General features: G+C 28.9%; 2 protein-coding genes across 4 annotated transcripts in view; one reads left to right on the top strand and one right to left on the bottom strand.

Annotated features, from left to right (window-relative positions):
- Positions 1-16,390, bottom strand: part of LOC145202313 (afadin-like) — a 29,357-nt gene extending 12,967 nt beyond the window's left edge. Inside the window, exons 1-14 of one of the 3 annotated variants that reach the window (XM_090083308.1) lie at positions 16,219-16,390; positions 13,374-13,423; positions 11,579-11,635; positions 11,341-11,471; positions 9,995-10,187; positions 8,639-9,917; positions 7,968-8,121; positions 6,869-7,228; positions 4,443-4,588; positions 3,045-3,280; positions 2,556-2,857; positions 2,258-2,402; positions 732-929; positions 88-156 (exon numbers count right to left, since the gene is read on the bottom strand). In XM_090083308.1, the coding sequence (XP_089939434.1) occupies positions 88-156; positions 732-929; positions 2,258-2,402; positions 2,556-2,857; positions 3,045-3,280; positions 4,443-4,588; positions 6,869-7,228; positions 7,968-8,121; positions 8,639-9,917; positions 9,995-10,187; positions 11,341-11,451 (3,193 nt within the window). In that variant the 5' untranslated portion in view covers positions 11,452-11,471; positions 11,579-11,635; positions 13,374-13,423; positions 16,219-16,390. Of the gene's footprint in view, positions 1-87; positions 157-731; positions 930-2,257; positions 2,403-2,555; positions 2,858-3,044; positions 3,281-3,576; positions 3,820-4,442; positions 4,589-6,868; positions 7,229-7,967; positions 8,122-8,638; positions 9,918-9,994; positions 10,188-11,340; positions 11,472-11,578; positions 11,803-13,373; positions 13,424-16,218 lie in introns of those variants that run through there. The other 2 variants (XM_090083309.1, XM_090083310.1) reach the window with 2 other exon arrangements.
- Positions 16,391-18,317: 1,927 nt separating this feature from the next.
- LOC145202273 (uncharacterized) lies at positions 18,318-22,895 on the top strand. Its single transcript, XM_090081637.1, has 3 exons — positions 18,318-18,518; positions 20,225-21,745; positions 21,835-22,895. Exons 1-3 carry the CDS (start codon positions 18,333-18,335, stop codon positions 22,786-22,788), a joined length of 2,661 nt encoding a protein of 886 aa, XP_089937763.1. The 5' UTR covers positions 18,318-18,332; the 3' UTR covers positions 22,789-22,895.
- The last annotated feature ends 1,652 nt before the right edge of the window (positions 22,896-24,547 follow it).

Genomic DNA, 24,547 nt, shown 5'->3' with positions numbered 1-24,547 from the left:
TTTAAATGTTTTTCACTCACTCACTATTTAGAAAATTAAAAAACTAATCTTGTATGCAATTAATAATTGCTAGGACAAAAAAATTACCTTTATAAGGCTCTTGATAAACTGTCCATACTCCCATTGACTGTGGATTTAAAGTTAGATTACACAACCCTAAAAAAAATATCTGCTCTTTTAGTATGAAAATCAACTAATATAGTACAATATCTTCAACAGTTTTATATTCAATTTGCTTGATGCTGTATTGGACTTTATAATAATAAACAATCATACTTTTATTTCATCAAAAAAAAAAAAAAAAAAAAAATGAATACATAGCAAAAAAAAAAAAAAGATTACATACTGCAACAATTTTTTTTATGGCACAAAAAAATTATTAAAAATGTCTCTTTAGGATTTATTTTTTTAAATATTTCATCATTACTTATAGGAGAGAAATTATTTATGTAAATGTTCAAGAGATTATTAAGCAGAAGTTAAGCTTTATATAAGCAATTATGTGTTTTGTATCTTTTCAGATGGTTTTAGAAAATATTATGCTATGCACTTTATAGTTAATACCTTCGTTATAATTAATTAGAGGAAGGAAGTTTTATTTTCTGACTACAAAAAAATTTTTTCTTAATAATCAGACATTTAGGTAATAAAGTTTGTTGCCTCAAAGTAAATGGAAGATTATGAAGTAAATGGAAGATTTTATTAAGAAGTTCAGTACTAAAATTTTTTACCTGTTGCACATAATGGTTCCAAAAAGTCTTGTAATCCAGGTGGCACGCCACGTATAATATCAGAGGAGTAGCCTTCTTCAGGTAGTAAAAAAGGCAACTGCAACTGGATATCTTCCTCCAACTTCACTTCTCTGCCATCATTATGTGTCAGTTCATCAGATGTACTTTCAGCAATACTTACGATACTGTCAATCACATCTAAATATTTACCACAAAAATTCCCATAAAAATATAACAAACTTACATTTTTTTTTAACAATACAAAATTTTAGCCCTTGAAAAATTTTTGCTGAAACTGAGATTTAACTATTAATTACTGTATGCTCCAGTGTATATGTCAACATGTTTTATAAGTTGGCTTCCTAATTGTAACTGGAAACAGTATTATAATGTTTTATAAAAAGTCTATAAATTGAGGAGGCAAATTCTGCAGATAAATATTTTCATCTTATGTTCTTTAGGAACATTTTGAATCCATTGTAAACAGCTTAAAGCCTTGATTTTTACACTGGTAATATACAGTAGTAAGTATTTAAATCTTCTAAGCAAACAAAACATATTATGAACTATCAACAAAAGTCACAAGAAAAAATTTTAAAATAACTTTTATGTGAAACAAAACATGACGCCTTTTAGCTTGAGAACCATCTCCTCCCTCTAAAAATTTTCTCCCTCATAGATTCCCATTTTCCACCAATTTACAGAAAACTAAATCCCCCTTATCAACAACTTCCTAAACTTAAAGAGTTCCTAAATTTAAGAGAAATAGTGAGAAAATAATCAGAAGAAATTTAAGAGTGTTTTATAAGAAGTCCAGTTACAGTAAATGACATTTTAAATGATTATTGCAGAATATTCTTTCTGAAAGAATGAACAACACAACTAACCCTGCATCCTTCAGGCGAAAATTATTCAAACAAATCAGCCTTACAACTTATTAGGGTAAATGTGGATAATAATAGCTGCAATAATTACATCACCTAACAAAATCTTTTTTTTTTTTTAAGTAAATAAGGGCATTATCTTTTGGCATGTTATCTTTTGTATATGTAATCAAAGAGTTTTAAACCATTTTTTTCTTAGTGATATACAATAATGTTGATTTTTTTTCTTCTGGGACTGTTTAAAGCTATAAATTTAATTTATGATTAGAGTTTTTCTAAAATGTTTAACATTCCAAATGCTATTAAACATTTATTTGCAAGAACTTTAGATTAGAAAAACAATCTTTTTTTTTAAACATCAATTTTTAGATAAATAGAACTAAGTCTTGATAACTTTTTTGTATTGCACTTATTGCATCTTTGTGAACTATGTATAAGAAATTTCATTTGGAAATCTTATTTTGGACAATTTTTCTTACTAAAGTTGACTTCCCCCGCTCCTAATATTTTGCTGGTATATCTTCTTAGAAAAATTGTTTTCAACACAACTCATATATATCTTTTGGTCAGATCTCCTTACCCTTTAACACTTTAGAGAATGACAGAAGAACACCATGTAAAATAATAATAAAGAAACAAAACCTTGGGGCAAAAGTGGCTCATAATCTTCAGGGAGATATTTCTCCAACAATGCACGTATTTGCAAGGAATTTAATTTAAAACATGTTGAAGTCAAATCTGCAAGATCTTCAATAGTATCTTTGTGTGCTTCCAATAAATGTGCAGTCTAATATTAAATAAAAATAAAAATGCAATGAAGAAGTCAGGGCTCATTTAAATAGTTTGATTTGTGAAATTATATCATTAATGAATTAAGCTCATTCATCAAGACAAAAACAAAAAATTTTTTAAAAATTTGAAAGAAACATAAACAACTCACTTGTACAATTCTTGCCAAATGACAATCAGCAGCCAATTCTAAACCTTGTCGCTCAGCCCATGCTTCAACATAGCTCAAACGTATACGCAAACAATTTCCCCATAGCCTGGTACATAAACGAAGGTCAGGTTCTAAGACAATCCGATTAAATATCCACATATTTATGTAATGAAAGAGCTGAGAAAAAAGCTGAATTGTCAGTGCAGCATTCACACGACATCGACGAAGTAATGACATAGCTGATGATAAGATGTAGAGAATATCTGCCATTATTGGGGCTCCATGATGCTGTATACGCATAGCTTAATGAGTTTTTAAAAAAATTCAATACTTATGTAGCAGCATGAATTGAGAAAAAACTAAGCTTTTTATTGTTTTATGTGAGGGCTCACACTTAACTGTTAAATATTTAAAAATAAAATAATAACAAAACAAAGTCTTAAAATAATTAACCAACAGTTTGATAATAAAAATCAATCAATGTTATACCAGGTGTAACCCATTGTTCACCCATAGTTGCTCCATTTGGTCCTTCGCTAATTCTGAAAGTTCTATGATTATCATCACTTGACCAATTTAGTAGCTCCATAGACTCAGCTCGTTCAAGAATTTCATCATTTAAAATTGCATCTAATTCTTGAGGATGAATATCAACACTATCTGATGGATCTAAAAATGCTGGTAGAGCAAGACTTAACTGTTCTTCCATTGCATTAACAAGTAAGCTAAAAAAACAAACAAAAGCAACTAACTAAATCTATGTTGAGGATCATTCAAATATCTTTCTTCTCACTATTTATAGAATTATCAATTGCACAAATAACAAAAAATAACAATTTCCTCAATACTCTAAGAAGTTAAACATCCCAAAATCTCTAACATACATACTGCGTCCAAAAATGACAATTGTTTTGAAATAGGTTGTTTACCAGACAAAAACAATTTGTCCGATTTCCTTTTTTTTTCTTTCTTTGTTTACAATGAAAAACTTGTTAAAAAAAAGCAAAAAATAATTTATTGCCTGATATAATCCTATTTCTGACAATGGAAGCCAAACGTGAAGATATTGTTGCTTTGCTCCTTGTGGAGATGTCATTTCCACAGATAATGAAGGAAGTTGGGATATCTCTGAGCACAATGTACAGAATTAAAAACAGTTTAAAAGAACAAGGACATGTCAAATGCAAACCAGGATCAGGAAGAAAGCCTTCAGTTGTCACACTTGGGCTAGTCGGTGCCATCAAAAGATGGACTGACAGGAACCCTATCAGGTCAATGAGAAATTTAAGCAGAGCTGTGATAAAGAATTGTTATTTTACGCTTTTTTTTATAGCAGAAAGTGTAATGAGGTTTAAATTTACCCAAAAATAACAGTAAAATTGTGCAAATATGTGTAAAGTATTTCATATTTACATTGAAACTCTCAATGTATTGTCATCACCAAGCAGTGGGTAGAGTCATATGTCAAAACTGTATGCTCAAAGTTCTGGCCTAGGATTGAAACTGTGATTGAGCTAATGGCAGCTACATTGATTAAACATTGTAAAACCCTTTTAGCTTAAGATTTATTCTTGAAAAAGTCATTTTTTGTGTACCATTTTTTATTTCAGTTAAAACAATTGGTTAGAAATTTGTAAATTAAATAACACAGAATAAAAAGAAACTGCAAAAAATATGCTAATTTTTTCTAAACATTTTATTATTTCAGTGTAAAAAATAGGGCACTTTAAGTTAAATGCTGTAAATGTTGAAAACAATTGCCTATACATAGCAACTGTCCCTACCACTAAACTGCTTTTTAGCAAAATATTGCTTTTTTAAACAATTTCAAAGATTAAATACTTTTCAGAGCAGTGCTTCAATTATTAACATCGAATAAAGACTTACGCAAAAGCTTCTTGTATGGATTGGGCAAGTAAAGCTTGGGCTGTTTGAGTAATAGGTCCTAAGTCAATGTCTTGACGATAAAAATGCAATAACTCTGATGCATTTGCCATCCAGAAGGCTAATCCTCCTGCTAAACAGTCATTTTCCTATTTAAAAAAAAAGAACATTCCTCTACTACTTGCACTCTCACTTTTCTCAATAATTTACAGAATACACTGTATTAATCATATGAAAAATTATATGGATACTTTTTGCTTTATCAACTTTACAGAAAAATGTATGAAAAAAATCTTTAAAGAAATAGTAGTTAAGAAGTAGTATGGTGCAATTGATAAAATATTTAGAAAATCAAAAGAAACCCTTTAACTCTTTCCCTACCACAAGCCGCTAACAGCAGCTTTTATTTTTTAATTATTTCAACCACAAGCCACTGGTGGTGTCTTTCTGATATGCCTCATTATTTATCATGTTTAGAATGTTAGTACTAATTTATGACTCATTTAATTGATTTATTCAAAAAGTGTATTTAATTCTCTGCATTATTAATAAAAAGTAACAGCCATATTGTTTAAACTATAGCAAGATATTATATTACAAAGTTTGTGATTTTTTAAAGCACTATCAAAATGAAGTTGTTGAAAGTATTGTATTATGTCAATGAAGCTTCTAAAATAATGTTTGAATGGTTAAATGAAGATCTTAGTGAATCAGAAAGTAAGTTTGAAAGCAGTTCTAGCTCAGAAGATTTAGAATCGTCAAATGTGGAAGAAACTGTCTCATCCTCTTTGATTATCAAAGGCGACAAGACTTCTTCCACAGAAATTGCTTCTATAAATAAAAGAAAAAGAAATTTTAAAGCTGGTATATCTGCTAATTGTAACAATACAAATTTGTGGGTACTTCTTGGAGAAGATTACAATCATAGTCAATGCAAACCTCAATGAAAACTCAACCATTTTAGACTGTTTTAAAGAACATTTTAGTGACAAAATTCAAGATGAATTAGTAAGATTGATTTATTCTTTTGCCTTTTACAAAATGCAGATAAAATATCCATGTTTAAATTCATCTATATTTTCTTCTTGGGCTCCAATTAATAAATATGATCTTGTTAATTTTATTGGTGTCATGATTGCAATCGAATTAGATAAAAGACCCTCAATTAAAGACTATTGGTCACTAACTGATATACATTGCAGTCCTTGGTATAACTCTGTTTACAAGAAATAGATTCGAGGCAATATACCATATAATGCTTCATGTTGCTCCATCTTGAGAAAGCCATGGAAAAGAAAAAATTAAACCAATTATGAAAAATCTTATCACATATTATCAAAAAGCATTTTATCCATATGAAGATGTTTCTATTGATGAAATGGTCCTTAAATTTAAGGGTAAATAAAAAATATAACCCCAGCAAACCAAGCAAATACCATATTAAAACATTAGGTTTGTGTGACAGTGCTACTGGTTATGCCTTCAAAAAGCTTATGTACTTTGGAACCAATACATCCTATAACACTGATACAAAAGGAATGGGATAATCTGATACAAAAGGATTGGGAAAAAATGAACCGCATTTGCATCCTAAAGATTATTTTTAATTTACAACATTTAATACAACTTTTTTTATAATTGGAAGTGTTTGAGAATTTGTGTTTAAAACACATTTTACAAACTATTTGATTTTTTTCTTTTTAACTTTTCAAAATTCAGTTTTTTTTAAAAAAAAAACTGGTTTTAGCTTTTTTCTGTACTCAAAAGAAGAATAAAACTATTTTTTATTGCTTATGATAGATTCCATTGCCTATATAAGTTGTTATAATTGTCTTTTAAAGTATTTTATTCTTAATATATATAAAAGAATTTTGTTTTTGATTTAAATTTTTTTTCTTTCAATAAAAAACAATGTTATTGAACTCTTTTCAGTTTTCAGTACGAAAAAAATGCTGTGTATTTAACTTTTATATATCTAAAAAGTTCTTTTCTTTATATATATAGTTTGTTATGTTTTCAAAGAGATTTATTAATTGAATTTCTATTAATTTTGAATAACATGTAATCTTAATTTTTTTTTTTTTTTAAATTTAGAGTGGTCATGGCAAAAAGTTTTTTAAAAAAAAGTGTGGTAGTGAAAGAGTTAATAAAAAAAGATAGATTACCAATTAATATTTGATATGAACATGCAGTAAGTTTTTTTTTTAATGAAATATAAATTACTATCAAATAAAAAATGCTACACATTTTTTACATCAATAAAGTTGTGTAGGGTCAAATAAAATATTCTTAGCTCAAATTGTGTATTGGGTTAATCATGTTAAATAGTTAATCTTGCAAATTTTTTTTGTTAAGAAGAATGTCAAATTTGTAGCAAAGATCATAATATAATAATTGTTGTAGTGAGTATTTATACAAGTAAAAACTACCTGAATAGTTTGCTGAATACTAATGGCAATCTGTTTTGTAATGTTTGCAACCATCCATGCTTGTTCTGTTAGATTGCTGCCAGGACGAAAGTTTTGGGAGAATACAAAGCGAGCAGCAAGATAAAGTGTATATGTTGGAGCTAACTTAAAACTGAGAGCAGCACCATTTACTTCACTTATTACAGCTGCAAAAAATGCATCTTTACCATTGTCAATAAATGAAAGCGATGCAGGAAGCAGCTCATCAACATTTTGTAAACTGTTTAGAATATCAGGAGCAGATTGTCTATGCTTACGAAAGCTATCACGCAGCTGATTCAGCTGCTGATGATAATCTGTATCTTGCAAATTGTCAACACTCTAAACAACAAAACTTTTTTACATATGCAATCTTAAAATTTCATTTACAACAGTAGGATTTACAGCTCCGAAAGGCACAGCGCTGGCTTAAATTAATGTAAAAAATTCTAATCATAAAAATTTGTCATACTTTAAATATTTTATAATTTAATTATATCAAATACTTATTTTAATTATTGATTATTTTATAGCTTTTATCATTGATTTTATTTTATACCTAAAATAAAATCAACAATAAAAATTTCATATACATATTTTAGCCACACACACTTTAGAGATCTATTGTTTAAATACTTTTCTACAGATATTAACTATAATTAGAAAAACAATTGTATTAGTTTCTTCTTTTAATAAGGTTTTTCAAATAACTAAATTTAATTACTAAACTTTACTTAACTAAAATATTCAATTTTCAGAATTGAAAGCTCTGAAAATTAGTAAAATATGATTACTGAAAAAAAACTTTTCACCAACATGTAATTGCAAATCAGGATATCTCTATAGTAGTAATACTTTTCACTTTCTACTGTGAAATCATCACTATACCAAGTAATGAAAATTAACACAAAGAATGTGTTTTAAAAAGAAAAGCAATTTTTGAGGTAGCTACTAATACTGGTTAATTGTAGGCCTAGTAAACTGGATTTTCTGCTTGTTTGCTGTTTTTTTAACATTGTCTTGAAGTATTTGACACAATTTTATTACTATTATTTTTTTAAAAGTGAACTAACAAAATTACTTTTGCAGAATACATTTGTTTCTTTGTTTTGCTAGTTTGCACTTCGCCGCTCACATCAAAGGTTGTTTCAATCTCATGATCGTTATCCACTCTGCTTCCAACTTGTTCATTGAGAATGAGCTCCATCATCTCAGGTGATACAGAATTGACTTTGCTGAAAAATAATTCATTATAATTAACACTGACAAGATCATTTCAAACAATTTCAAACAAAAATGCACCACAAAAAGTTACACAATGAAGCAAAATACAGATATTAACTTGAAACAAAATTAATCTGAAAAACTTAACCTAAAAAAGATATCTAATATGTCTAGGCAAGCTCAAAAAGGACCACCTAAATTGGTTGTGGCTATCCCAGGTAGAGCTACATTTAAGTCAGAATAACCTGGGTATTTAAATGATAGCCTAGTAAAGATCTTTGCTAGATTATTTGTATCATAAAATTGATATCAGTTGTCAGTTTTATGGAGTTCAAGCTCTCCTAAAACTTTGATTAAGTAGAACTTCATTTATTTACTCATATTTTGCACTGCTTCTTCACTGATAAGTTTTATAATGGGTCATAATTTATTTTATAGTTATGTATGAGATGTATTATGATAAAATATAAAGTAACAATAATATGAAATATTGTATGATATTTATGTTGAGGAAAGTTTTTTACTTACTCATTTTTATTGTATGATGGTAGATCAATATTTGACGAATGTATCAGTGATTCTCTAAATCCTTCACTAGCTAAGCTACTTCCATCATCTGAATCATCCAAAGGATTGCAAAATCTAAAAGTATGAAGTCCACCAAACTGCACAATATCACCTGCCTTCAACAAAGATGTATCATAAATTCTTTTACCAAGTATGCGTACATCTGCATCTGGACCATGAGGTACCATAGATACTGTTCCATCTGCATTTACAATTGAACAATGGGACGGGAGAATTTTTGGTGAGAAAAGTTGCATGTATTGCACCCCAACAGAAGGGTTTCTGCTGCTACCAATAACAGTTTCATGGGGCCTAATATAGTATATTTTTGGTTTATAGTTTATTTCTTTTCCTTCTGGAGTTAATTCTAAAAAATAAGGCAGTAAATCCTTATTAATATTCTCAGATGTTTGTCTTCGACCTTCTACAGACTGTTGAGTTGGAGGAGGTTTTGGAAGTTCAACTTTTGCTTTTTTGGAGCTTGTTGACAAGCTACGTGATTTTTTATTTGCCACAGGTTCCTTGGGAGCAGGGGGAGGTTCTGGTACACCATGTTTTCTTCTCAAGTGAAAAGTTAAAATACCTTTAGACTTTGGCCAACTGTTCTGTATGGCTAAAGGGCAATCATGGCCTCTAATTACTCTCTCTTTACGAACATTTGCAGGGTCTTTAGGATCACCAGGTGGGATAATAGCCATGACAATACAGAAATTGTTTGGGTGTTCTTTTGTGATCAAAAACTTTTCCAATGCTGCAATTGTAACTGTTTCAGCATTGTCTTTAACAGAAGCTAATATAGTTTTATAGGGTATTTCAGGCTTCAGACTTTCAGCAAATATTTTTAAAATTCCGCCAGTTTGAGGTCCTTCTTTATTCTGAAATTCTTTAATTCTCTTCTCCAGCTTTTGTTGACGTCTTCTTCTCATAACAGCTTCAGGATTAGAAATTGTCCGAGTAAGACTACTTTCTGGCAGTTCATTATATACCTTATCAACAAGAGCTTTATCATTATTTTTACTTCGGAGCTCATACTCTTCTTTTCGTTTTTTCTTTAAATCTTTTTTCTCTCGACGAGAGAGTCGTCTTTTCAACTGTCCTTCATCTTGATTCATTTCAAAAAACTTGATTGGCTGTATTTTGACATTTCCATCTTTTAATACAAATCGACCTTCTCTATCATCTTTGTGCCAAAGAAGTTGAACAAGAAGTGGCTTTTCATCTAAACTCAATTTCCGCACATCTAAAGACAAAGAAAAAGTAGTACAAAATTGTCTTTAAAAAAAAAACTTCCTAACAACCTTAAGAAATGCAGTATACCTCCGGTACCATGAATTTCATAAAGCTCATAATTTGGAGTAGCTAACATTTTCATATCAGGGCAAAACTTTTCAATGAGAGTTGGCATTATATTACGGACAGTTTGTTCATTATTTACTCGAATACACTTAGTAACAGCTTTTTGGCCTCTGTCTTGAAAATAAAAACGCATAACTCCAGAAAATTGCAAATCCTATAATTAAAAACAGAACAAACATTATTTTAGCAATTGATAATTAAACTCAATAAAAGTTAGTATATTTAAATTAATACTATTTTTAATAATTGCTTTGATTACTTTCTTTAACATAAACAAACTCTGAAAATTTTTCACACAATTCCTTCAAATCTATTCAGAAAAGCACATGCATTTAAGAAACTTCCATATCTACTATTTTTATAAAGTATATATCTGAAGATTTAAATCAAAGTTTTTTTATTATTGCCAAAAAGTGCTTTCCAATGCAAAAAAATTGCTCAAATTAAAAGCTCAAATTAAAAGCTCAAATTAAAGCAGGTTTTTTTTACAAATACTAGTACTTAAAGTTTTTAACTAGACATTTAATTCTTCAGCAAGCAAAAAAAAAATATTTCTACACTTTACTCAATGGTTGATCCTAACATGTATTGACACTACTTTATCTCTTCGGTACAGTATTGATTTTATGACATAGATCTGATATAACAGAAATTCAATCAATAATAAAGAAGTTATTTAGAGCTTATAAAAAAACTTATACAAACACATTATTTATAATATACCATTTGCAATATGGAATATTAAAATTGTTAACCTATATGCAATAACATAGAGAATATAAATAATTTTCATTTATGGAAGAGTAAAATTAAGGAAATCAGTTTTTTGTTTAATAATTTTTTTAGTTCAAATATATTCTACTTAATTATGAGAGACAGTTTTGGCTCTACTAACTAAGGGAAATTACATATCACTTTTAAATTTAAAGATCATATCAATGAAATTTGTTATAATTTTAAGCCATCAGCAACTAACCATACAATTTTGAGCTATTTATGAAAATATTGGATGTTAATGTTAAGAGTATAACTTTGAGAATTCCAAGACAATATTATGTATTACTAATATTAGGAGTGAAATGTTGAGTTATCTATGACAGTATCATTTATTGAAAGTATAAGAGAATAATTGAGAATAAATCATTTTTTTAAAAAAACTTAATTAATCTTTATTAAAAAGATATAAAAGAAAAAATAAATTTTGAGGAGAATATACTAAATTAACATAGATTATAAGAGAAAAGCATTATACAATCATGCTGAAACATGAGGTATAGCAAGGTATTCGGTATAATTAACTAACAAACCTCGTTTGGTGGACTGAGGGCAAACATATCTAACCGACTTTCGTTCCATTCTTTTATAAAAGCTTCAACGTAATCGGGATCTTGAAGGTCTTGCACAAATTCAGGGTCCATAATGGTTCAGTTCACGTATACTAAATAATATATTACAACTAAACTAAATATGTCTTTTAGCTGTAGTAATGTCATTTTTTGACTCAAATTCCCAAGTTTAAAAATGTTGTTGATAGATGCGACTTACATCCGCTGACCAGATGATCTATACCGTAACAAAACTTGTACATAGTTGTCATGTAAACTAAAAATACGAAAACATTGCAAAAAATCAAATCCTTATCACAAATGGTTGATTAACTAGTCAAATGAAAACAGTCATTATGCTCTTGCCGTAGTTGTTAAATCAAAGGAAAAAATACAATTTTATAACTTTTTCAAAAGCAAGTTTAAAAACAAAATGGCAATTTAATTAGGGCCGTTGGAACTGAGGTCAGAGGGAGTATTTTTAATTAGTAATTTAAAAAGGGAACATTACCGTTGCTGAAATTCATTGAGAAAAGGAAGGGACTTCCCTTCCTCTATGAATTGAAAAAAAGTCTCTTTTTTAGCTACTTATCAAACATTGTTTCTTGTCACAAAAAGTTTAATCAATTTGAAAATAGACAGTTATTTAAGGGTCTTGAAAATGTCACAGACTGGAACTTTTTTAAAACCTTTTTATATGGAAAAACTTTAAGCCAACGTAATACATAATCAAAAATCTATTATAATTTTACCATTAATAAATAATTGTTTAACATTCTAATTGAAGAGCATCGTATGTAAACATTTGGACAACTTATAATGCAAAAGTTTCATCCCCATCTGTGCTGGTTTCTCTACAAGTTTATTACTTGAGTTATTTTTATTACAAGATCTTCTTGTTTGTTCATAAATCTTTACTTAACAAAAAATTTAATAATTTCTAGATTTTAAAAGTTGAGTTTACTAGAAAATTAAGACAATTCTGCAATCTCGATAAAATAATTTCTACCAAGTACAGTAATATATATTGCGAGAGAAAATTGCATTTAAAATTTCACTAAAAATGAGCTAGTTTTATGGCCAAAATAACAACTCAGTTTTGCATTTTTACAGCATGCAATGTTAAACATTGATCATTTTTTTAGAAATTTATTTTATTATGCTGGGGATCGAAAATAATTGTGTTATAAATTGTATTTAAGAATTTGGGAAAATATATAATCAATCTGGCAGTAATTTTAGAGGATTAACTAGTTGATAAGAGTACTTTGCGTTTTATGGTATTAAATTATGAGCTTTGAACAAAAATGCATCATTCATAAAAGTGACTCTTACAAGAAACCATGAAGAAAACAGAAGCGTTGTCTGCTTTATTTGTTTTACAAATTGAGTTGGTGAGGAATTATTTGGAAAACGTTTGCAAAAAATATTAAGTTGATCCTATTAACGGTGAATAAAGTAGCCAATCTCGAGTATATTTCTCACCGTTTGGTTTGACACCAAAGAATTCTGATTTAGAACATGCATCTCAATTTAACTCCTTCATTTTTAAGGCAAGTCCGACATTTGTAAGTCCGACATGATTTCTTAAATAACATTTCTTTAATAGGATTTATTTTTGACAGCAAGTTGGTCCATTATCTAGCCAATAAGCTACATCACATGAATTTAAAATAGCCCACAAATTAGGGTTTTTAATTTTTAGAAAAATGGAGAGGTTTAATTTCTTGGACAACTTCTTTGGAAACAATATTTTTAGAACATCCTAAAAAAAAACTAACAATAGAAGGTTCTGTTAAAATCAAGCTGCTTAAAAATAATATTTGTACAACTTGAAGAAAGATCAATCTCAGACACATCTTCTGGTCTTGATGAATCTACACAAGATGCTATTCTGATGAAACTTGGTTTGTAAAATGAAGTTAATTTTGAAGTTTTATTACAGTTCCTCTTTTTGCTATTTTTTGCTGCTTTTTGCTGTTTTTTTTTTGCTTACCTTACTTATACAGATTTACCTCACTAACACTTTTGGGCTCTTCTTAATTAAGTTTCATCTTGAAAGGTGCTGAAAAATAAAATGTAACGCTTTATTAAATGTGAGCAAAATGTACATTAATTTAAATGAAAGACTTATTTTAAAAAAACATTTACTTTAAAAAGAAGAAAATTTAGAAAACATAATGAAATTTCTTTATATTTTTGCAAAACTAACAAAAAATATGTTTTTTTAAGTTTTTGTATGGTCCCGTTTTTATTGCAAAGGGCTTTGTGGGCATAGTGGATAACCAGGGGCCCGCCTCTTTGTGAAACAATGTTTAATTGAACTCGTGTAGGCAAACAAAGTTTTTCCCAATATTACAAAACGTCATAATTTGTTGTTGAAACCAACTGAATATTTTTTGTTCATAGAAATTCGGTTTTATAGCTTTATTTCAAAAAATTATGCATTACAAATTTTACGAGTTTTATGTCTTTAAATTAAATTTGTTAGCGGATTTTGTATTAATACTGTGAGGTGAAAGAATTAAGAAAAAAAACAACGACCTGAAAAGACATACGCAAGATGACTCGTCAACCTTTCATATAAATAAATGATAAAGCGAAAAGAAGAAAAGTTAAAAACAACGACCGGAGAAGACGTATACACGAAGACTCATCAACAGCCCATATAAATAAATGATGAAAAACCAAAAACTATAAAAGCTCAAAAGAAAAAGTGTTTTATAGGAGGGAGATGGATAGAAGGAGAAAGACGGAGTTTTAAAGAGAAGTAAAAGAGAGTTTTAAGAAAGTTTTTAAGAAGAATTTTAAAGAGAGAACTTTTGTGATTGAAAATATTTGAATAAACAAGAAGTTTTAAGAGTGAACAAAAGAGAAAAAGAAGTAAGGAATTAAATAGAAGTCAGAAGAAATATCAATCAAAGTATCAATCAAAATAAAAAAGAGATATTTGTATAAAAAAGAAGAACAGAAAGAGTAATAATTGATAAAAACAATATCGAACAACACAAGTAGAGTGAGATATTTGTATTTTATAAACGTAATGAATAAAAGAGTATTAACCTTACACACTAATAGAACGCTTATTGAGTTATATAGTATAATAGAATATACGGAGGACGGTAAACACAATTAAATCATACCCATTCCTAACCAAACAATCCCCACGCCATCAACCTCGATACCATACCTCCCTAAATCTTAAACCTTACTACAGCTTTATTCTACAAACAACTAACAAATAAAACAAGTAATTATTAAAAATGTCATCCTCACAATATCCTAAACTTGGTTTTTTTTGTAGTGCATCAAAAAACTTAATGTCACACTTAATTAATGTTTTTAAATGTACATTAAGGTTATTTACTGCATAATCAGTGAGTTGTTCAGTTTTAACAAAAGCCGTCGTTTACCTAAAGTCGTCACGATAAGTTTCGGATTTACTACAATGGAAATAGTAATATGGCTGGGAAATTAGACAAATCCTAAAGAATTATAAAACTTAACTGTAAATTTTATTAGCGGTATTTGGTTGGAATCTTGTGACTATTTAAGGCTCATAAAGATCACTATGGGAAATACAGTGCAGGAAATGTTGATCTGTTCCAAGATCCTGGAACGATAGTTGTTCGACGGAACTTCCAGGATTGTTTGCTTGGAAAAAGGCCGTGACTGAAGAAAACATTGACACAAGTTTTCTAGCTTGCTGGATTTTGCCATTTAACCAAAAAATATTCCAATTGAAGTCATTTTTATTTTACAATGCTGCAAATAAGTTAGAAACGGAATGTTTTTTAAATGCTGCCGGTACAAAAATAGTGCTACCAATTAAGCTACGAATTTAATAGTAGAATCTTAAATATAAAAGTTCAAAAAAAAAAAAAAAAAAAGATTAAAAATAATTTTACATGTTGCAACTGTTAGAAACTGTTGCCATGTGGGTGAATGAATAACGATCCGTTATCAATTTAGTCAGATTCAAAATAGAAAAGTATCAGTTAAATAATATAATTATCTGCAGAAAAAACTGTTGATGCTTTCCATTGCATCAAGCAGTACAAAAGTAAAAACAACTGAACTTCGACTTCGACTTTAAAACATTATGAAAATAATATGCAAACATTTTGTAAGCAACGAAAGCGAAAGCAAAAAATTCAGTAAAACGAAAGAATATGTTCTAGCTTTGAAATGCAATTATCAATATTGCAACAGTATTGATAAAAACTAGACAACAGTAGTTTTATTGCAGACTAAAAATTTGACATTCTCAGAATCTAATCCTTCCCTGCTACCTTTCATTCTTTATTTGTCAAAAAATCTTTTTTTTTTTTTTCGTTTTGAATTATAGCATCTTTTCAAGAAATTCTTTTAATATTTGAAGATGTGAAAGATTTAGACATTTTGCCGTACCCTACAGCAGCAACGCAACGAAAATGCATTAGTACATTAGAACAACACATAGTAACAAATATTTTGAATAACATCCAATGAAGCATGCTAAGATTAAGCACAGTGAACTAAGATAAGATTGAGCACAGTGAACTAAGATAAGATTAAGTACAGTGAAAAAAAGTGCAAAATCAATGCGACAAACGTATACAAGAAAAGTAGTATAGAACAAGTAGAATCAATGAGAAAGAATTATCATGCAGCAATAGAAAAAGAAAACTAAAAAAAATTGCCATCGTCGTCAAAAAAATTGGGTATACAAAATCTATTCAACCCGATAAATCTTATCTTATATATAAGATAATCTGTTCTTATAGATAATATAAATGTATAATTGGTCTTAAAGTTACTAGAATAATTATTTCGGTCACATTTTTGTTTCAAAACGGATGTATATTTAAAAACACGTACCGATTTCTCTTTACTGTTGTAAAACTTGGTGAAGTAATTTTTTTTTTGCTGTATCCAGTCTGATCTGTTGGTCAGTGTCTCATATAATCTAATATTACGTGGAGGTGTGGTACTGATTTTTGTTAAAGATCATAGCGACTTTTGATTAGTTAATAGCGCCGGTAGTTCAAAAATTAAAATTGAAAAAACAGCTATTCTAGAATTACGCTGTAACATATTTCTTGAATTACATGATACCGTAACTTATTTATAATTTTAAAAACTTGAGCATTTAACATAATTGTTTACATGCTCAATTAGTTTTATGTCTACTACACCCAGCTTAAGCTCTAACCAGCCAGAGAATCTTATTTATTACGGTTTTATTTACTAGCTAGCAAAACTTGATTTAATATAATAGTAATTTTATCACTACCAACTTAGCTCTAAAACCATCAAGCCTTAATTATTACAGAAAACTTTATTATTTACGTTTTGTGAATATGAAATTTATAACTTAAGGCAGCGATTATCAATTCTTCTCTTAACTTAATTGATAGATTAATAAGTATTTTCTTTAACTTAAGGGGATCTATTTTTGATTTCAACACTCTACTTGTGTTGTTCGAGATGTTAATACGCTGCACGTGTTAGTGTATTTATGGATATCGAGGGTTAATTTCCTTCCCATCTACTCTTATTTGATAAAGTATTCCGTACATTGACTTTGTCATCTTTGATAAAATATAAGAAATAAGCGGTAAGTTACTATATCACGAGTACAGAAATTCTATTGTAAATCTGTAAATTGCATTATCAAATGTACTGTAGCATTCTTTTAACTACTTTCAAACATCGTTTAAAATACTTTATTTTTTTATAATACTATGCTGAGTTCATTAGTTTTGCTGCATTTTCTTATTTTTATTTTTCATATTCTTCGCTAGGCCATTTGAATTATTTAAATCGTTTTTCTGTTGTAACAAATTTTTTTCAACATTTAAAAGTAAACGTTCATTAAACGAAATTGAAAAATTTGTGAAAAGATTTTCTCAAACTAAATGCAAAAGTTGGGCTCACTTTTTCACCCTTAATTGGTACTGCTCCCACAGTATTGTTATAAAGCTGCAAATGTTAAAAAATGCTACATTATTTCTTGTTAAAGAAGACTGTACACGTTGGTACTTTTAGGCTCGTTAAGCTTGTCAGGGACAAGGTCAGAATTTCAAAAGATTTTTCAATGAATAAAAACACCATTAGGAATGTGATCCAAATCAATAGCTTGGTCAGTTTCAGCTAAGAAGTCTAAAAAATCAATGAAGCTCAGAATAGTTTTTAAATAGAAAGTTTCCAAACAATTTTAGACTTACAAACTATTTTCTTTTGAGTTTTTCATCTTGAGTAGCTTTTATTAGTGAACGCAACTATTTTTTTTACAACGATTTCAAATAGTTTTTTACTATATTTCATTTTATTAAGCATTCTCTCTTACTTTTATATTTCATCTTATTAAACATTCTCTGGCATTTTTATTTTTCGTTTTATCAAACAATCTCTCGTATTTTTATTAGCAATAACAAAAGGACAATTAAATCAATAAAAAAAACCCCGCTACATCGTCAAATGCTACTGCTGTGAGGGTGTGAGCCAACTATGGTATATGCGACTACTATTTTCTTCTTTTAGTAAGTTCTTTTTCATTCAAACACAGCCCAGCATGTAAAAATAGGCATTTGGACTGGTAAGTTTTCTCTTTGTATGCTCTTTTGTTTTCTTCAATAACTTGATTACAAAAATTAGTCATAAATTTAAAAGGTAAATAAGTATTGAACATAATTCAACTCTTCAAACTTCAAGCTGCTTGTGTTTATCTGAATTAAACTTTGTATAAAATTATTTTTGGTTTAAAAGTTTAGTGAATATGGTGATTATAAATGATAAGAATATTTGGTAATACTATACCCGCTTCATTGAGTTGGTATTATATTAAAATAAAACTGATAACGTTAAACAATAAGAGAGGCATCTGGTACATAACCTTGTAGCTTATAAAATTAAATCCTATTTCCTAACCTTATTTAAATATTTCTTTCACTATTTTTGTAAGAAATCACAAAAATTCTGTTTCATAATAAATGCTACCATTTTGCACATATGCGGCAAAGAAGATGGCAGGTAGAATGTCTTTCACCGATAATACTGATTTAAGAGTTAGCTTCACAGGCGCTCTGTCGAATGATTTTGCCTTTAGGAGCCCCGGAAATTTATTTACCAGTTTACAATTTGTACCTGAAAAAATTCTTCAATTTGCTGTAAGCCCGGTAAGTTTTTTAATTTTATTAAAAGAGCTAAAGATTTCTTTTTAATATAAAAATAAGTTCTAATTAAATAATAGCATTGGAATCAAAATGCTTGTAGCTGTTTGTAACTTATAGGTATTTATAACTATTTGTTTTAGTGTATGCTGTATATATGGATAGTTTGTGCAGTATTATGTATTTATAAATAGAATATTTTTAAGAATATATAAAGTATACCCAAACTTTTTTTTTTTTTTTTTTTTTTTTTTTTTTTTCCTACTCATCGGTGGACAGTTTTAACACCAATTTTAAAATAGTTTCTTACTAATTGTATATTTAAACGTTTTCATGCTTATATAAAATTCAAAAGTTCATTTTTGATTATGAAACATTCTGCAGTCTATAAAATCTATTTGGTGAAAACATATAAATTATCAGTAAAATTTAAAAACTAGTTTGTGTTTATCAGTAAACTTGAGAAGCTTATTGATGGATGCAAACGAAGTGAAGTGAGTAGTAAAGCCATTCAGTTCAAGTAAATCAATAAAAATTATTTACACTACCAAAAGGACATTTAATACAGCTATTTACATCTGATATAGATTTCAGTCATTAATAGTGGCAGATTGAACATATATAATGAAGAAAAATTAGCTGTATTTTTAGGGATTTTTAGCTGTATATTTAGGGAAGCCTTTTTATATATATTATTTTATATATTACTATTGTTATTATTGTTGTTGCTATATATATATATATATATATATATATATATATATATATATATATATATATATATATATATATATATATATATATATATATATATATATATATATATATATATATATATATGTGATATATATATGGTAGTTATAAGTCTGTTTATGACTGATTGAAACCAAATTGTTTTTCATTTTTAATGTTCAAAAAATATATTTTTAGCTTGTAGTATTCTAATAGTTTTTATTATTTAATGCTGTTTAAACTTGGAAAACTGTGTATATGGTGCTCTTCAAATATTCCTTCCTTGGTTTTTCTCTGAAATAAAAATAATGAAATAAAATAGCCACTTCTATATTTCCAAAGCTGCTAAATGTTCAACTTTAACAGCTGGTATAGCCAAGTGTCCAGTGAATTCATTGATTCAGTAGAGTTTTTTTTTAGCTTTCATAATAAGTTTTTTGGTTGCTCATAGGAGATTGTAAAGTATTCAAATGTTACACTATAACTCTGTGGACTGGTGCTAAAAGGATAAATATATACAGTCCTTGCTTTTAGTAACTAGCGTCAGAACAATCCAAGTGCTCTCCACCTTTTTTAAATAATGATTTTTTGAAGAATTGTGATTATAGTTACGCTCTTTTAGTAAAAATAAATATTATACTTTTTCAATAATTAGGCAGTAAAGTTGTTGCTTACAAAAATATCCTTTAGTCCTATTAGTACCATGCCACAGAAATGCAATATTTGTATGCATGTCTTTTGTGTGTATACCTTTAATATGCAATGTTAAATTAAAAAATAAAATCTTTATGAAATGATAAGAAATAAGCAAAACTCCAGTACATAGTTTTAGTAGATGGTGTTGGTTAAACAAAACCTTATTTATATTTAAAGATAAACTTTATTATTTAAAGATAAACTTTATTATTTTAAGATAAATTTTTCTTTATAGTTTTTTTTTTGTGTGTGTTTTTTAAGTTTGTATGTTATATATTTTGTAGGAAGGAATTAGATACTACAAAGTAGACTGGCAACCATTGTGGTTACCAGAGCACCAGTTGTTGCAGTATCAGTCGCTCATACAAGAGTTCTGGAGAGATCAGAGTGATATGACTAAAATCATTCCAAAAGGCTACCAATCTGACTCTCAGCCTTTGAAGTCATCAATAGGAAATGAAAGTTTTCTTAGCACATTAGAATCAGATGATTATGAATTAGATACACAAATAACTACACATCAATCATTTGATTTACAAAAACCTTCAGAATTAAACATTAAGAACTTATCAAAATCATTATCACATGAAGTGTCAACAAGTTCAAAACATTTACAATCTGATATCTGCTCTCCAGAAAATTACAAAGAAGCCAATGGAGTTTTAGTAAAAAATGAATCTAATATTTTGTCTGACCAAAATACGACTGATATTCTATCTGATGATGCTGTAATAAAATTAGTCTTGATAAATTCTCAGTCTGATGCCAAAATTAAAAGTTCTAATTCTGAAGAAACTAGGGATAGTATGATTATAAACAATGAAGCAACAACTGAGATTGATAATGATGAATCTAACTCTTTAACACTTCCAAGCACTCCAAAAATGTTGACTTTTGAAGAAAGTAGTTCTTTAGCTGGAAATGAGCATATCCAATTAGAGATTGAAACAGATAATGAAATGACAATGCAATTTGTAACTTCTCCTACTGTTCGAAGGAATCGTATGTCTATACAGTTGGATGGTTTTGAGCTTGTTAATGTAGAAAATAAACAGGCTTCATATGAAGATCTTGCTGCTTATGCTCTTGAAACCCTAGCATCTTTCAAACGAAAACGTGTTAGGTTTCCTAATGGATCATCTAAACTTCCTCAGTATTGTTTTTTTTGTACAAAGACCATAGCTAATCGAAAAAAGTTGCGTGAGCATCAGTTTGGAGTACATTTTAAAAATGTAGGTGAATATGTTTGTGGAATCTGTCAAAAAAGGTTCATTTTCAGACGTCATTTGAAAGCTCACATGGCTGTCCATTCCGATAATAGAAACTACAGTTGTTCCATTTGCAATTTAACTTGTAAAAGAAGATCTCACTTACATAAGCATATGGCCACGCATACAAATGAAATGAACTATCGATGTGATGTTTGTCACAAAAATTTTAAAGTACAAGCTGACTTAAAAGATCATTGTCTACAAGATCACAAAGATGGACAATCAACATGTAATGTTTGCAAACAAACACTTCACACACCATTTTCTGTTTACATTCATAGTATGAGGCATTCTGGAACTCGGGATCATGTTTGTGAAAAATGTGGTGCTTCATTTAAGAGGAAGCAACATTTAATTGCACATCTGAATGTGCATGAAGAAATCAAAGAACGCCTCAAATGTCCTGCTTGCCAAAAAGAATTTCCAGATCGTAAAACTGTGAGAAAACATTTAGAGCAAAATCATCCTGATCTGGCATCTGATTATCGCTATGATTATGTCTGTCCTATTTGTAATAAAGATTTTGCTTATAAAGTAAGTTGTTAATAATAGGTTGAATAAAAGTTTACCAAACCTAGTTTTATACTTACTAATATTTCTATTGTTTTTAATTGCTAATTCAGGGCCGGCTTGATGAGCATATGAAAATACATGATCATGAAACTCTTGAACAGCGAATAGCAAAAGAAATGGATTCTACCAAAAAAGTTGACAAGCTCTCTGAAGAGGCATTAAAACGATTCTATGATTTATTTGAAAAAGTCGTAGATGAAAATACTGAAGAATTGTTAATGCTCAAGTGTAAAGTTTGCTATAAACGCGAGTTTCGCAAAGTAAGTAGCCTTGAAAAACATTTGCAAGAGCATCAGACTGGTAAAGTACAAGAGATTCCTAGCTTTGAGTGTTGTAAGCAAGTATTTCCAAACAAAAATTTGTATCTTAAACATTGTCGCTCTCATGATCCAAAGAGTGTAGAAGTTAAAAGAAAAGGTTTTCAATGTCGCAAATGTCAAAAAGCATTTCGCTGGAATAGTTGTTTACAAGCGCATGTTAAGAATTGCATTGGCTATCCCAAAGGAGCAGAGAAGAAAGGCTTCAAATCAAGTGCGGATTCAAGTAAACTTGATGACAGTACTTCAAAAGAAATGAAGTTTAAAGATGGCTTTGCCGACAAAATCTTATCTATATCGCGAGATAGTACAATCGATGAAAATGAACCAGTTGAAAAAGTAGCATATGATAAAAATTTAGAAAATGCCATTGTGGAATCTGAAACTATAGTGATTACCTTTGATGAACATGAAGAATGTACGAGTGACCAACATGAAATTTCGTACAATAGTGAAATAAAAAATGAAAGCCCAAATAGAATAGAGTTGTTGGCGCATGTAAGCAACCAATTAGCTAACGCCTTTGTAAAAGAACAAAGAGTAATTAATGACATAAAAGTATATGATGAAAATATTGACAGATTATCAGGTAATATTGATCAGTGTGAAGCATCAATTGGTCTGGGTTCCCTTCATGCTGTCACTGATCCGTTAGAAATTCCCACTAAGGGTGAACCCATATTGTGAGTTGCATATTCTGTTATTTAAAAGTTCTTTTTCGTATTTTTAGATGGCTAAATTTATTATAATCTTAAATTTATTCTTAAGTTTAAGACTTTCTACTTCCTTCTAAAGCTGTATTTTAATTTGAGCTTGTTTTTAAGCCGAATGCTTATTAGAAAAAATTAACTCTTTATTTTTATTTGGAATAATAATGAAAGTTGATTTTTCCTAACCTTAAGGCTGTCTTTTGCAGAATAACCTATAGCAGGTGTATAACTTAAAGTGTATACAAATTAGCGGGTTATGCGAGATATTTTAGGAATTCTTATCCGCTTCAATCGTTTCTGGAAAAAAGCCACACAGAAAATATAAAAGAAAAAAAAAAAGTTCCATCAAATTAGATATAACCAGTTAATTTTCAATTATCGTCCAATTTACGTTCCGAGCCAAAAGTTTTTTTTTAGCAAATAAATTTAATGCTAGTTTAAGAAACGGCAAAACATACTTAAAATTGAAGTATTGAAAGTTTACTAAAACAGTTATAGATTTTTTGAATAAGGGTAGACCTTTCGTTGGGCGAAATATTTTCGGGGGAGGGGCGTGAAAATTTTCGAGAGGGAATTTTTCTTTTGGAAGTTTTTTTTTAATCTACTCAAACATATGCATCTAGCGAGAATTTGTTCGTGTAAAACAGTTCGTCGATTGACAAGTGAAACTCATTAAGTGCAATTAGCTGCAGTGTCACTTAATGAGTTTTGTACCCCATTCACAGAAAAAATAAAACTTGTTTTAATCGTGGTTATTTAAACTAGTGACGCATTTTTCCGTTCACACTGCTTCTTAAAACCTTGTTTCAAAAAAATGAGTTTAAAAAAACGGTAGCTAAATAAAACACCGTTTTAAAAGCGAGTGTTATTAAAACTTGGTTTTGTTGGTGTGAATGGGGTATTACTTGTCATTAGACGAGTTCTAATCCTTTTTCTTGTTTTAGATTTGTTAAAGATTCAAATTGTAAGTTTCATAATTGAAAAACGAGATCAAAATTATTACTTCTAACATGTTCTTGAAATCTGATATTTCTTTTGTAGAATACTTAACATTTGCGCTAAATGCAATTAATTCAACTCTCGGCAAAGTGATTAAAAAACAAACAACTCCATGTGTTAATTCTACTGACATTTAAATAAGTTTAATTTTAAGAAATTTAAACACACTTTAAAGAAGCTCTTGTAAATCCGATACCCACCCAACATAAGACGTCTTTAAGTTGTCTAGACGTTTTAAAGACGTCTTAAGGATGTCTTAAGTTGGGTGGGTACACACAGACAATATACAATATTTCACTTTAGAGAAATACGGTTATGTCTAACCATTTTACGTTCTAATGATAAGTCGGATGACTTTACACTTTTTATTATTACACACTTTTTTTTTCTTTTTTTTTAATGAATTTTCGTTGCTAAATTTCAAAAAAGTTTTCTTCGCAGTTAAGTTCCTAAAAAAACAGTGTTTTTTGATGATGAATATCCATTCTTGTCCATTATCACTAGGTTTCAACTCCATCGAAATCCGGTGTGAAATCTTTTATTTGACTTTCTATTTTAGGTCAGAGAATCTTTCTTATTTTCGGCTCTGTTCGAAACATTTTAAAATAAAATAAAAATCTAACTGAACGAAAAATCGATTTGAAGACTTCATTTAAAATCGATTAATCGGAAAAATCAATTTAAAAAATTCCTCTTAAAAATCAATTAAATTTTAAAAGTTGTTTCTGAAATTTCTG

The sequence above is a fragment of the Hydra viridissima genome, unplaced genomic scaffold, assembly GCF_058129835.1.
Source record: "Hydra viridissima isolate aposymbiotic clone 2 unplaced genomic scaffold, HvirCarnegie_v1 scaffold_3, whole genome shotgun sequence".
Taxonomy (NCBI): Eukaryota; Metazoa; Cnidaria; class Hydrozoa; order Anthoathecata; family Hydridae; genus Hydra; species Hydra viridissima.
This window is presented reverse-complemented; position numbering and strand designations above follow the sequence as displayed.